Source organism: Suncus etruscus, chromosome 8 (assembly GCF_024139225.1).
Source record: "Suncus etruscus isolate mSunEtr1 chromosome 8, mSunEtr1.pri.cur, whole genome shotgun sequence".
Taxonomy (NCBI): domain Eukaryota; kingdom Metazoa; phylum Chordata; class Mammalia; order Eulipotyphla; family Soricidae; genus Suncus; species Suncus etruscus.
This window is the reverse complement of record NC_064855.1, coordinates 6676858-6689017: the sequence shown is the minus strand read 5'-3', so window position 1 is coordinate 6689017 and position 12160 is coordinate 6676858. Positions and strand designations below refer to the sequence as shown.

General features: G+C 44.0%; 1 protein-coding gene and 1 non-coding gene across 2 annotated transcripts; both read right to left on the bottom strand.

Annotated features, from left to right (window-relative positions):
- On the bottom strand, window positions 1–8488 carry MMP7 (matrix metallopeptidase 7). Its single transcript, XM_049778583.1, has 5 exons — window positions 8372–8488; window positions 4659–4885; window positions 3924–4075; window positions 2289–2417; window positions 1–170 (listed from the first exon to the last, which is right to left on the bottom strand). Exons 1-5 carry the CDS (start codon window positions 8486–8488, stop codon window positions 1–3), a joined length of 795 nt encoding a protein of 264 aa, XP_049634540.1.
- Window positions 4382–4514, bottom strand: LOC126016622 (small nucleolar RNA SNORA51). The gene has a single exon (XR_007498411.1). It is a non-coding gene; the product is annotated as a small nucleolar RNA SNORA51 (small nucleolar RNA).
- Window positions 8489–12160: the final 3672 nt, after the last annotated feature.

Genomic DNA, 12160 nt, shown 5'->3' with positions numbered 1-12160 from the left:
TTAATTACCATATAATCTCTGAATGCCATTGATATCGTCCTGAGAAAGTCTGAAATCCGAGAGGTCTCTCTTGCGATAGGTTGGGTACATCACAGCTCTGGGGTCTGAAGAATGAGCCAAGCCCAAAGAATGGCCGAATTCATGAGTCGCCACAATCAGGAAACTAATCCCTATGATCAAGAGTGAGATGCAGAAATTAGACAAATAACAAAATCATCCTAATAAAAAGATGCAATGCCCACCCCCTTCAAATCCTCGTATTTGTTTTGCACCTTCAAAGTGGAGTTTTGGAGAGGGATCAATGCCATCGCCCTGTCACTTTGTGTTTTTGAGAAAACATAATGCTCTTCTGGTGGTGTCTGCTTTGGGAAAGGTGCAGAGGGTGGTGGTTGGGGTCACCACTGGGGTCACTCAGTCAGCTGCCCGATGCCCTTTGCTTTCTCTCTGGCCCCTGTTTGCTCTCATGTCATCTTTCAGTAGCAGTGTTCTGTAATGGAGAACTAAGGTGTTCAGAATGGGTAATTGGAATACTCTGAACAATTTGGTGACATTTCTTATACTCCATTCCTCCTCTGTTCAGCAGAGACAATGACCTTGAAGGCCTCTCTTAATATTCAAGGCTTCCTAGTACGTGTACACTTTTAATAAATGGTCCCTCATTAGGATTGTTTAGGCCAGCGCTTCTCTTTTCATTGCTTTCCCTCTGTGTCTACAATTTGCTTCATAAGGAAATGATGGCAGTAGGCTAGGATAGGGTGTGGTTCTTTCTGAACAATAGCAAAGAAATCCGGAATCTTTCTTAACCAGCTCCTCTTTTTCCTTCACCTGAAACACTTACGTGGAGGAAATACATGAATGATAAATGTGCACCATGCAACGTCCTAGGTTCTGGGTCCATGTTATCTTGTTGAACTCAAATACCAATCCTATGAGGTGGGACATTTGACAGGGATAGAAGCATGGAGGCCTGACCTTGTTCCGAGACATAGTGGGCATTGGCAAACAGAAGCCAGAAGTTGATCTTGCTGGGTTCCATAGCCTGAGTGTCCTTTGTACATTGAAACCATAACACACGGGCAGCTCTTGGGACCTGGGACTCCTGAGTAACTCTGAGGGCCACTCTGATCAGTCTGTAAAGATCTTTTTACTTCTGTAGACTTTTCTTGATTCATTTTTAATAGCCCCAACCCCATCCTAGACATACTGGGCGACCCAAAGTCCATTCCCGCATCCATTCTTGGGGAGTGATGCTGAGGCCACCAGAGACACACCAGGTGGTGCTTGAAAGTCCATTGACCCCCAGTATTAACTTCAGGTCTCATGTTTGCTTACCCCTTAGAGCTGTCCCTGAGCCCCATGCTTGTTTATTTGTTTGTTTGTTTTTTAGTTGAATAAATTTACTTGTGTCTTTTTGCTTTACATATTTTTTCTTCCATAAAAGTGTTCATTTTTTTCTGGGATGTTTGTTAATCTTACATATTATTTAAATATATAATAAATGATACTTTGTCAATTCTAATGCAAAGTAAACACCTTCCACTGGTTCCAAGTTAAATTTTCTTTTGGTAAAAGTATGCTAATTTTCAGTGTACATCACACACATAAACATAGTTCCATAAGGAACCTGGAAAAGACAAATTTGGGGGTGTCAAACCTAGTAGTGCTCAGGGGCTACTCCTGACTCTGCACTCAGAAATTACTCCTGCAATTGCAAAAACTCTCCTGCTTGGAGAGCCATAAAGGATGTCAAGAATCAAACTGGGTCTGCCGAGTGCAAGCCAAAAGCCCTATCCACTGTGCTATTTCTCTGCCCCCCCCCCCAAATAAATCCTTATTTGAGCTCTATGTTTTAATGATGCTTTCTTCTTCGAGCTCTACTTCATTGTATAAAATGCAGCCTATGACCCACACATGGTCGGTTGACAATTCTGTGTTCGTTGTGTCATACAGACTATGACTAGTCTGTGTCTGTTGATTATTCCTGTTACCACCAGGTTTTGACTTCAAGGCTGGCTACTGGCTATCAGGTTTGGGGGAGGTAAATATCATGCCCAGATTTTCTAATGTTGAGGAATGTTGGTGCCTCTGCACCCACTAGATGATCTCTGCTTATCTGGAATCGGGTGAGGGGGGAGGCTGCATGTGAAATCAAGTACAATCTAGTTGCTGACCCTTAGAAAGGGCTCAGTAATTATTAGACAGTGAAGCAATGACCCGATGTGAGACTGTTTGGGATGTTTGGGGCATTTCCAAGGGCTTCTGGTAGAGGAGATCTAGGTCTGCCATACCTCGATTCTGGCTGTGGGTCCAGAATTCATCCAGGTCGAAGTGGACATCTCCTCCCAGACCCTGGCCTGGGGAGTAGGCATGGGCCAGCGTGTTTCCTGGCCCTTTGAAGGGGTAGTTGTCTCCGTGAGCTGGGAAAAAGAAGGTCACTGTCATTAGCTATTGAATTTCTGTTTCATCAGTTCTCCAAGAGGGGGCCCAGGGCCACTCTGGGGACACTCAGCCAGGGTAGCCTGGGCTACCAGGACTATTCTCGGCCATGCTGTGGAGGGGTGGGGGTAGAAGGGGTGGAGGAGAGGCTGACGATCAAACTCAGGGCCTCAAGCATGCAGGGCCTGTTTTCTATCATACCAGCTCCTCCTGCCCTCTCCATTCTGTCTTCTCGTTTCTGGGATCTCTGAGGTGAGATAAGTCCTGCCATCTCTGCTGTCTTAAACAGCTATTGGCACACCTGAAAGCACCCTCTCTTTCTGGGCATCACCGCTCAGCAGGAATTCCAGTCTGAGAGCTTATTGTCTTTGGGGCCCTGAATACATCACATTCAACTGTGGTGGCATTAAAGTAATAGATTGATAATGTTTTTATTTTTTGGGCCACACCTGGAGATGCTCAGGAATCACTTCAGGTAGTGCTTGGGGAACTATAAATTATGCTAGGGATCAAACCTGGGTTAACTGCGGGGAAAGTAATTGTCTCATCACTGTATGTACTATCGCTTCACCCACTTGGCCAGGGAGTGATAGGGTTTAGGGAGCTCTCAGGGTTTACTCTTGTCTCTCCACTCAGATATCACAGCTGGTAGGGCTCTTTAGGGGAAGGGAGAAACATATGGGGTGCCAGAAAAACAAAGCCAGTGTGTTACACACTCAGGCAATGACATTTTAACTCCTCTTGCTTTAGATAGACTCAAACTATCTTAGCACATCTGAACACACATCTTAAACTGCAAGAATCTCTCTCTTCTCTTTGCTCCTTCTCTCCCTCCCTCTTCATGATTACTGGTATAAAAACAATGTTTTTCTGCCAAGGGCCAGAAAGTAAGTAAACAGAATTTGTGTGTCACAGCTACTAAATTTTTTTTTATTTGTTTTTGATTTTGGGCAGCGCTCAGAGGTTCCTCCTGGCTCTACGCTCAGAAATCACTTCTGGCAGGCTCGGGGAACCATATGGGATGCCGGGATTGAAATCACCGTCCTTCTGCATCTAAAGCAAACACCCTACTGCTGTGCTATTTCTCCGGCCCCGACAGTTACTAATTTTTTGCCATAACAGCTCCACAGCATTTGTAGGCACTAAATAAACAAAGGCCCATGACTGTTGTCGTAAATACTGATAGACAAAGGCCGAACTTGGCTCATGGACCACAGTTAATGTCCTTCCACTATCAAAAGTGGCTCTAAATCAGCAGATTAATAACAACAACAACAACAACAAAATAGACCATGGTTCTATAGCTGTAATGCATTATTGATATATATGTATATATATATATATATATATATATATATATATGTATATATCCACACACATATGCATGTACCTATGGCTTTCAATGTTCTTCTCTGAAAAAAGAGCCTGGCCATGGGAATCAACCAATGACCCCACACCTGGGGCATGCCAGCTGGATGCCCCTTTACCTCCTCTGGAAAAGCTAATGACGATGTCAGCGTACTGCTCATCAATGACTTCAACGAACTCCAAAGGGATCTCTCTGCCCCATATCTCGAAGGCCTTTTTCACTAGATGATTCACGATAGCAGGGGGTAAGTGGTTCGTGTAGGAGACAATCCTGGTGGCAAACAAGAAAACAATATTTGGTCTCATCAGAAGAGGGTTTCGTAGGCACTGGGAACATGGCTTGAGTGGCTGAACAGGAGATTGCATGAACAAGAACTTGATATCATTTCTGGCATACAAACTGCACTGAGTGAAGCCTGGTGGCCCTATAGCATTTCTGAGAGTGCTCTTTCCACCTCCATGTCCCCCCCCAAAGTTTTTTGGGATTTCACCCCCCCCCCCTTGGATTGGCATACCTGGCGCTGTTCAGGGAGGACATTGCTCGGGGGATCATTTCTTTAATTGTTTTTCTTTTTTTTGTTGTCTCCCAATTCACAATACAGACCAGGCAAAGGGCTTGTGTTGAGGTGTATCTGGGGTGCTTTTACTGTACCTCCTCTTTCTATATAGTCAGTATAAAGAACACAGCCTGTGGTAAGAATTGGGAGGCCGCTCAGGGGATCATTTATTCAGAGGTGGGGATTGAACCAGGGCTCCCAGCACACATTTTTTAGCCATTCAACTATTTCCTCACTCCCCACCCTTTTAAAAAAGGTTTTATGGTTTTTGCCAAAATGAACCCAAGCAAAACTAACGTGTAGGTCACCACTCTGTAAGGCCATCTGGGCATATCCGGGAACAGTGTATAATTGGCGATATCTGGCACTCCACATCGGGGCTTCTGCATGATTTCTACTATGTCGGAGTTTATCTCTCCAGTGATGGGCAGGCCAAAGAACTTCTGCATCATCTTGACCTTTACTTCTAAAGCATCCTCATCTTTGACGTTTGAGTTTGATGGGTAAAACCTCTTGAGATAGGTCTGTTGGGAAGAGAGTAATTAGTTTATCATTTTTTTTTTGTTTTTGTTTTTGGGTAACATCCGGCAGCACTTGGGGTTCTTCCTGGCTCTACGCTCAGAAATTGCTCCTGGCAGGCTCGGGGGACTATATGGGATGTCGGGATTCAAATCATCATCCTTCTGTAGGTAGGCAATCTCTCCGGCCCCTTAGTTTATACTTTTTTTTGTTGCCATCTTTTTATCAGACAAATTGACACAACCTGACTTTTGATTCCTGTGAATTCAAATAGTGATTGGAAGGCGGGATAGTTTCACAGTCACCAAACACAGAAAGTAAATTAGTTATGAGGAGAAAGTTTAGTACTGGCAATGAAGGATTGCCAATTCCTCTCCATTCTTCTTTGACCTCATGAAATGATGTGAGGACACCTGACAAATCTTACATGAAACTTATATAGAATTTGTTCAAAAGTTAAAACTTGTAGAAACAGCTCTAAAATAGCTGAGGATTTCCCCTGGCATTAGAGATTCTGCAGGCAGAGTAGAAGTTACCCAGGTCCACTAGAGATTTTCCTAGAAATCTGTTCCCTGTTGAACTCCACAAGGTCTCAGAATTTTAGTTCTAATAAAGGATAAGACAGACTTATTCATTTTCATGTAACTTTTATCCAGTGAATGAAACCAAATTTCAAAGGACTGAATCAAGCTACGTAGGGCCACACATAATATCTATAGCAGAACTGGCTCTTGGTCTCCTAATGGTCAGTTCTGTGCTCTTTCAACTGTCGAAAAGCTCTCGTAAAACCCCTCCTAGAAGCTATAGTGGTGGTAGTAGAGCAGATGTCCTAAGCCTATCCAGGGGCAGTTGGATCCCTGGACATTTTTAACAAGACCTACATATTTGGGGTGGCAAGAAGGATGGCAGCCTAGCAGGCTAGATTGGGAAAAGGGAAACGTGGATAAAGCCAAGAGAACCAGATTCACAAGACTTTTCTAGAAATGTGGGGCATCTCTGTTGGGAGCTTTACTCACTCTGCGGAACCCATGTTCAAATAGCAGCTCTGTGTCCAGTTGCATAGGGAGATACAAGGGTCAGAGAAGCACAATGACTGGCACAAGACGACCCCAGGTTTGAGTACCTTCAAGAGCCGGAGTTAAACTTAAGTTTTGATCCCAAACCACGCAACTTGAACTAGCTAGTCCTGCCTACAGTTAGAGGGGGAGATAAGGGAGGCATCAAGACCAAACAGGTGCAAGACTACTAAGTAGTGGGTTGGATACAGAGGGGACCACATGTTCTAGCCGCCCTGGGGGTGAGGGAAGAGGAAATGGGAGGTAGGACAACAACGGAGGGGTAGGGAGGACAATTTGGGGATGGGAATCCCCCCTGATTTTATGTAAATATGTACCTAAAATGTTATTGTCAACAATATGTAAGACACTATGATCAAAATAAAAATTATATTAAAAAAAAAAAAAACTTAAGTTTTGATCCCAAAGCAAATGTCATCAGAACAAAATAGAAGGGCCAGAGGGGGCAGGATAGAGGAGGGAGGTTCAAACAGCAGCTCACGTGTCTGCGGTGTAATTTAGAGTGGCTGGTACTGGCCCCAGGTCTCAGAGTCCCTGCAGGACATATAGTGATCTGAGCATACATGTGCTCTCTCTCCCTGGAACCAGAGATTGTGCTCCCCCACACAGCCCTTGCTCACTGTGTGCCCGAAGCAGTTAGGGGTGAATGCCAGATTCATAAATAATGTTGCAAAGTTACAGGGGTTTTGAGTCCTTGAGATGAATTTTCCTGTACCTCTCTCCACCTTGCTAAATCTAGTTCAAGATAAAAGGACTTGTACAGGGTCAATCTATTCTTGCTATTCTCCTGAAGCCTCATCCCCCATCCTTTCTCCCTAGGTAACTTGACCTTACCTGCAAGACCCCGCCCATTCCTGGGAGGGGTCTTGGAAAAGGTAGATAAGGTATGGACCAGAGGGGATTAGGGCTTTTGGCTGGCTCTCGCTAGCTTCTGGTATTTGGCCAGCATGGAGGTGAAAGGAAAGATGGCTGAAAGGAGTTAAGATGCAGGGTAGCTAAGAATGGCTGAATGCTTGAAAGGTTATGAGATAGGCCACACACATGTGGTGAATAGGGCATGAATAAAGTTGATGCTTCCTGATGCCTGCCTGTGAGTGAGTTCAATACCCGTCGCTTTCCTGGACCCCAGACCCTCCTGTTGATGGGGGATGAAGCCACGTGGTCGGGGCCTAAGGACAAAGGCCTCCATCCTTATCCATCCACCTCCATCCAGATCAATCTTTAATTATGTAATGCAACATTCTCCCAGAGTACCCATTAATGGGTACCATAGGGGGGTTAAAAACTCATCAAATAATTCCATATGGTTCAATCTGATATGCCTCTGGGCTTTTAAAAAGTTAATGTGACACTTGGAGCTAGAGCAGTAGAACACGGGATAGGGCATCTGTCTTGCATGCGGTAGACCAGAGTTCAATCCTCAGCATCCCATATGGTCTCCTGACCCTGCCCGGAGTAATTTTTGATTGAAGGGCCAGGAGTAACCCTTGAGCACTATGTTGAGTGTGTCCCAAAAATCCAGGACACCCTACCAACATTTATGTGACACTAAACCTGTCTTTCTTTCTTCTTAAACCTTAAATTCATCCTCAAACTCTAAACATTCCATTATTTTACACACACTAACCCTAACAATACACTAGAGAAAAATGCTACTTTTAAATGAGAAACTCTTGTCTTTGGTTCCTAGCTCTATCATTAGTAAACATGTTAATTGACTGATTTTGGCTTCTCTTTTCCAAGATAGAGCTAAGAGAACAATGATGATATGTGCATGAACTATTTCATACTCGGTTACATATATGTTGCACAATGTAACATACCTGTTACATATATGAATTATTGTTGTTATCATTTCATGTATCTCCTACCCTAGAACAACACTACGGGGTATAAAATACATCGCATTCTTATTTCCATTGGCTATTCAAGAAAACAAAACCTTTCTTGACTAGTCCATCTGCATCAGCTTGTGTTGGCAGGGGACTGGGGGAGGCTTTAACCTTAACTCTGCTTTTCTCAGTTCTTTTTCTCTTTTCAAGTCTCTCCATTACAAGAAGCCCCTGATTTTAGGAGGTGACAGACACTCTACTCTTTATGGAAAGGATGTTTCTAGTGACTGTAAATAACAACAGTAACAACCTCAACTTAAGCTCAACAAACGTTACCGGGAAGGCATTCAAGTGCTAGAAATATCAACGAGAATGGTGAACCCCATTATTATTTCCACATTAGAGAAGTGATGCTCAGAGAAGGTGAAAACTGTTCCAATGTTCATCTGTAGCAGTAGATGGGGGCTGGGGGAGCTGGTACCAAGGCTGGTACTAAGGCTACAGACTACAGCACACATTGCCCCTGAGATAGAAAAGAGCTTCTTAGGGTCCAAGGGGGGCCCACTGGGTCATGGTGACGTACCAGAGCCTGCTCCTGCTGCTGCTCGGGTCGGATGCCTTTTGCGTCTGGGATCTTCAGCAGTGGAAGGGCCAGGGTGCTTGGAAACAGGCTCAGGGTCCACAGCATGGCCAACTGCATGGCCGCCATCAGGGGAGGCTTTTCTGAACCTGGGGTTCATCTGGTCTTCTCCTCGGGAGGTGGGTGGCATTTATATCAAAGCTTAGCCCTGATATGCAAATAGGTGACTCATTTGAATGTTTTCTTTCTCTTAGTGTCTACAGAACTTTTAAAGTGTGTGCTATTTTTCATTAACAAGAGGAAGTTTTATGTCCTTATTGGCATGAAGCACACAACTATTTCTTTCAAGAGATTCCTACCTTGTCTGCTGCGCAAATCTGACATGTGAGTAAATATTTCCTGGCCAAAATCAGACTGTTCCTCAACTTGAAATCTTCTCAACTTGAAATTTGGGGGCACATCATCACCCAGGGTACTGCATCAGAAATTAGTTAACAAAAAAAAAAAAAAAAGAAATTCAGGGTTAGAGCCATAGTACCATAGTACAGTGGGTAGGGTGATTGCCTTGCACTAGGCTGACCCAGATTCCATCTCCAGCATCCCATATGGCCCGTCGTCCCCACCAGGAGTCCATTCCTGAGTGCAGAGCCAAGGAGAAACCCCTGAGCATTGCTGGTATGGCAAAACTTCTCCCTGCAAAACCACACCCCCTTGAAATGCACTAAAAAGTATATGACACACAATCAAATCATTTTATTTTGTTTGTTTTTGGGTCACACCTGGTGGTGCTCAGGAGTCACTCTTGGCTCTGTGCTCAGAAGTCACTCCTGGCAGGCTTGGGGGACCATATGGAATGCTGGGATTCGAACCTGGGTCCTGAGTTGGCTGCATGCAAGGCAAACACCTTACCGTTGTGCTATCGCTCTGGCCCCAGATCAAATCCTTCTTAATGATCACTCAAGTTGCTAGTCAGAGCAGGGCCCCACAGCCTGTGTCTCTTTAGAGTAAGACAGGGCAAGGACATTGGGATACGGATGGGCCAATGGTTACCATGAGGTGGAGACCTGGTTGCCTTACCTTTTGGGGTTCCTTCGTGGAGCACAGAGAATTCTTTTCTTGAAGGTTAAACATAAGTTTTTGGGTTGGAGACGATAATATGGGGAGTAAGGGCAGCTTCTTACATTTATGGAAAACAAAAATCTCCCAACCAGAGTGTGGGTTGCTCATCTAATCCTACTTATCACTTTTCTCGAACATGTCCTTGCCCATTTTCCCCAGAACTAGACTTCTGACCAGAAGCAAACTCATCTAATCTTTCTCTCTAATCACCCTGGCCAAGGGTAAGCCAACCATGGGAAATACTGGTTTGAGCCTGAAATCATGGAACTGTGACTTAAGACCCATAGCCTAAACTAGTGCCATGACTTCACTTCTACAAAGATAAAACTGGAAACCCATGACAGGCTGAACTTATTTTCCTATAGTCACACGTCACACAGAGAGGGTAATAGTCCCAAACTCTCAACCCAATGCTTTTCTTATGTGCAACATTACGTTGTTATTCATTTTTGTAATTATATTTCCTGGGTGAACATGCTTTCAGTTATTCTATACCATAAGAAATATCCCAAATGATTGGAAGCCAATATTTTTAATCATTCTGGTATATCCTAACCATCTGGATGGTTGTGGTGGTAAAATGGTACAATGCTGTGATAGGGTGATGGGGTGATGATGATGATGATGATGATGATGATTGATGATGTGTGTATGTGTGTGTGTGTGTGTGTGTGTGTGTGTGTGTGTGTAGAGGTAAACACTTTAGGGCAGCTAATTAAAATTTTTCTCTTCACCTAAGTACTTTTAATTCTGAGTGGTCACAGTTCAAATATACCTGAGATATCTTTAGTCATGTTTGGTGGATAATAAATTTTTATAAAATAAAAAAATTTATTTTGGTTTTGGGGCCACACTAAGCAGTGCTCAGGGCTTATTGCTGGCTCTGTACTCAGGAATCACTCCTAGTGGGCTCAGGGGACCATATGGGGATCTGGTTGTCAAACCCTGGTCTGCCATATGCAAGGCAAATGTACTTACTGGATTATCTCTCAAATCCCTATAAATTTATTTAGACTTCCTGATATCTTTAATGGAAGTTAAAGGTGTTCCCAAGGGTTTACACTTCTGTGCATTCATAGTAATCCAGAGAGCATTAGCTATTATATAGCGGCACTACTCTCCCTCCCATCCTTCAGTCATCCATGGAACAAACAGTTCCATGAACCAGACATGGGTCAGCAAAGGGGAGGAGCCAGAAGTGTTCCCAACAGGCAGTGCGACTGTTCCAAGTTGCAGGGACAGGAGTTCCTTCTGCCATCTCTTCTGCCTCAAAGCAAGACAGTTTGTGAAGGAGCCTCCAGCTCTCTGTAGACCCACATCAAGGTCTCCACAGCCCCAGATCCAGACAACAGAGGCCCCACAAACAACCCCACTCTAGTGCTCATATCCCTGACTGAGAGACTGACTTTTCATTGACTTTCCTCCTGGTGCCCCAAGTCCTTCCTTTGGCCTCTTGAAATCTTTGGGTACCTTTCCTTTTATTAAGATGCTCGATGAACCAAGTCCTAACCACCCCTCCCAGGAACTGAGTGCTCCCTCGTCCATGCATGTTAGTGCTTTGCTCTGCTGGTATACTTTAAGGCCCTAGCCAGTTCCCCAAAGTCACTGCCAGGTAGCCTCACCAGGGTGAGACGACGTGATCTGGGCAGTGGCTTCAGTGCCGCTGGTTGATGGGACACATGGTTCTGCTCCTGAGAGTCCATTTACATCATGTTCACAAGTGAGCAGGTAGCTCCCTGCTAATCAGACACTCTCTCACTCAGAATTCTATGGTAGCCTGTAACCTTGGTTTTCGTTTAGGCTTGCTAAGCCATGTGGTTTGGATATGATGGGTGACCTATTTAATTTTGAACTGTCTCATGATTTATCTAGTAAATAGCTCGGAAAAATGCTGATATCTCATAGCTCAAAGCTAGTGGAGCTCATGTCTCAGACATGAGCGTTAAAGATTCAAAAGCTTGTCTTCCATGGGAGGGGATGTGCATTGTTTCATATGTTATGATATGTCTTGAAGTTTTAAATGGTTGTAAGAAAAATGTTGTTAACAAAAAAACAAAAAGATAATACAAAATGACAAAAATGGAAATACAAATTGGCTAAAAGAATAAATGAACTGGGGTCTGGAACGATAGTTCTGAGAGGAGAAGGCTCTCTTCTTGCATGTGTCGGACCCTGCTGGATTCTTGAACAGAGTTACGGGTAGCCCATGGCATGACCCCCCGGGGTTCGCCCAAACCCATCTCCAAAAAGGGAGAAATATATATTGCAAAACAGGCAGTTTCCTGAAAGAGGGGAATTTATAGTATCTCATGAAGTTTTTGGTGGCCTGACATATTTTGAGAGCTTTAAAAATAGATTTTTATTTATTTAGATTTAATGGGCCACATCTGGCAAGCACGTCAGGGATTGACTCCTTGGCTCTGCAGTCAGAAATTGCTTCTGGCAAGCTCGGGGGAAAACCATATGTGGGACATGGCTGGAGATTGAACCTGAGGCTCTGCGCATGCAAAGGCAAATGCCCTACCTGCTGTGCTATCCCCCTTGCCCTTAAAAATAGCTTTATTGGAGATTGTTAAATATACCATAAATTTGTGTTGGTAGTGGCTTAAGAAACATCTTAGTTTTGTTTTCATTCATGGTAGAATTTAAAAAATCCCTCTGGTATTTTGGTTT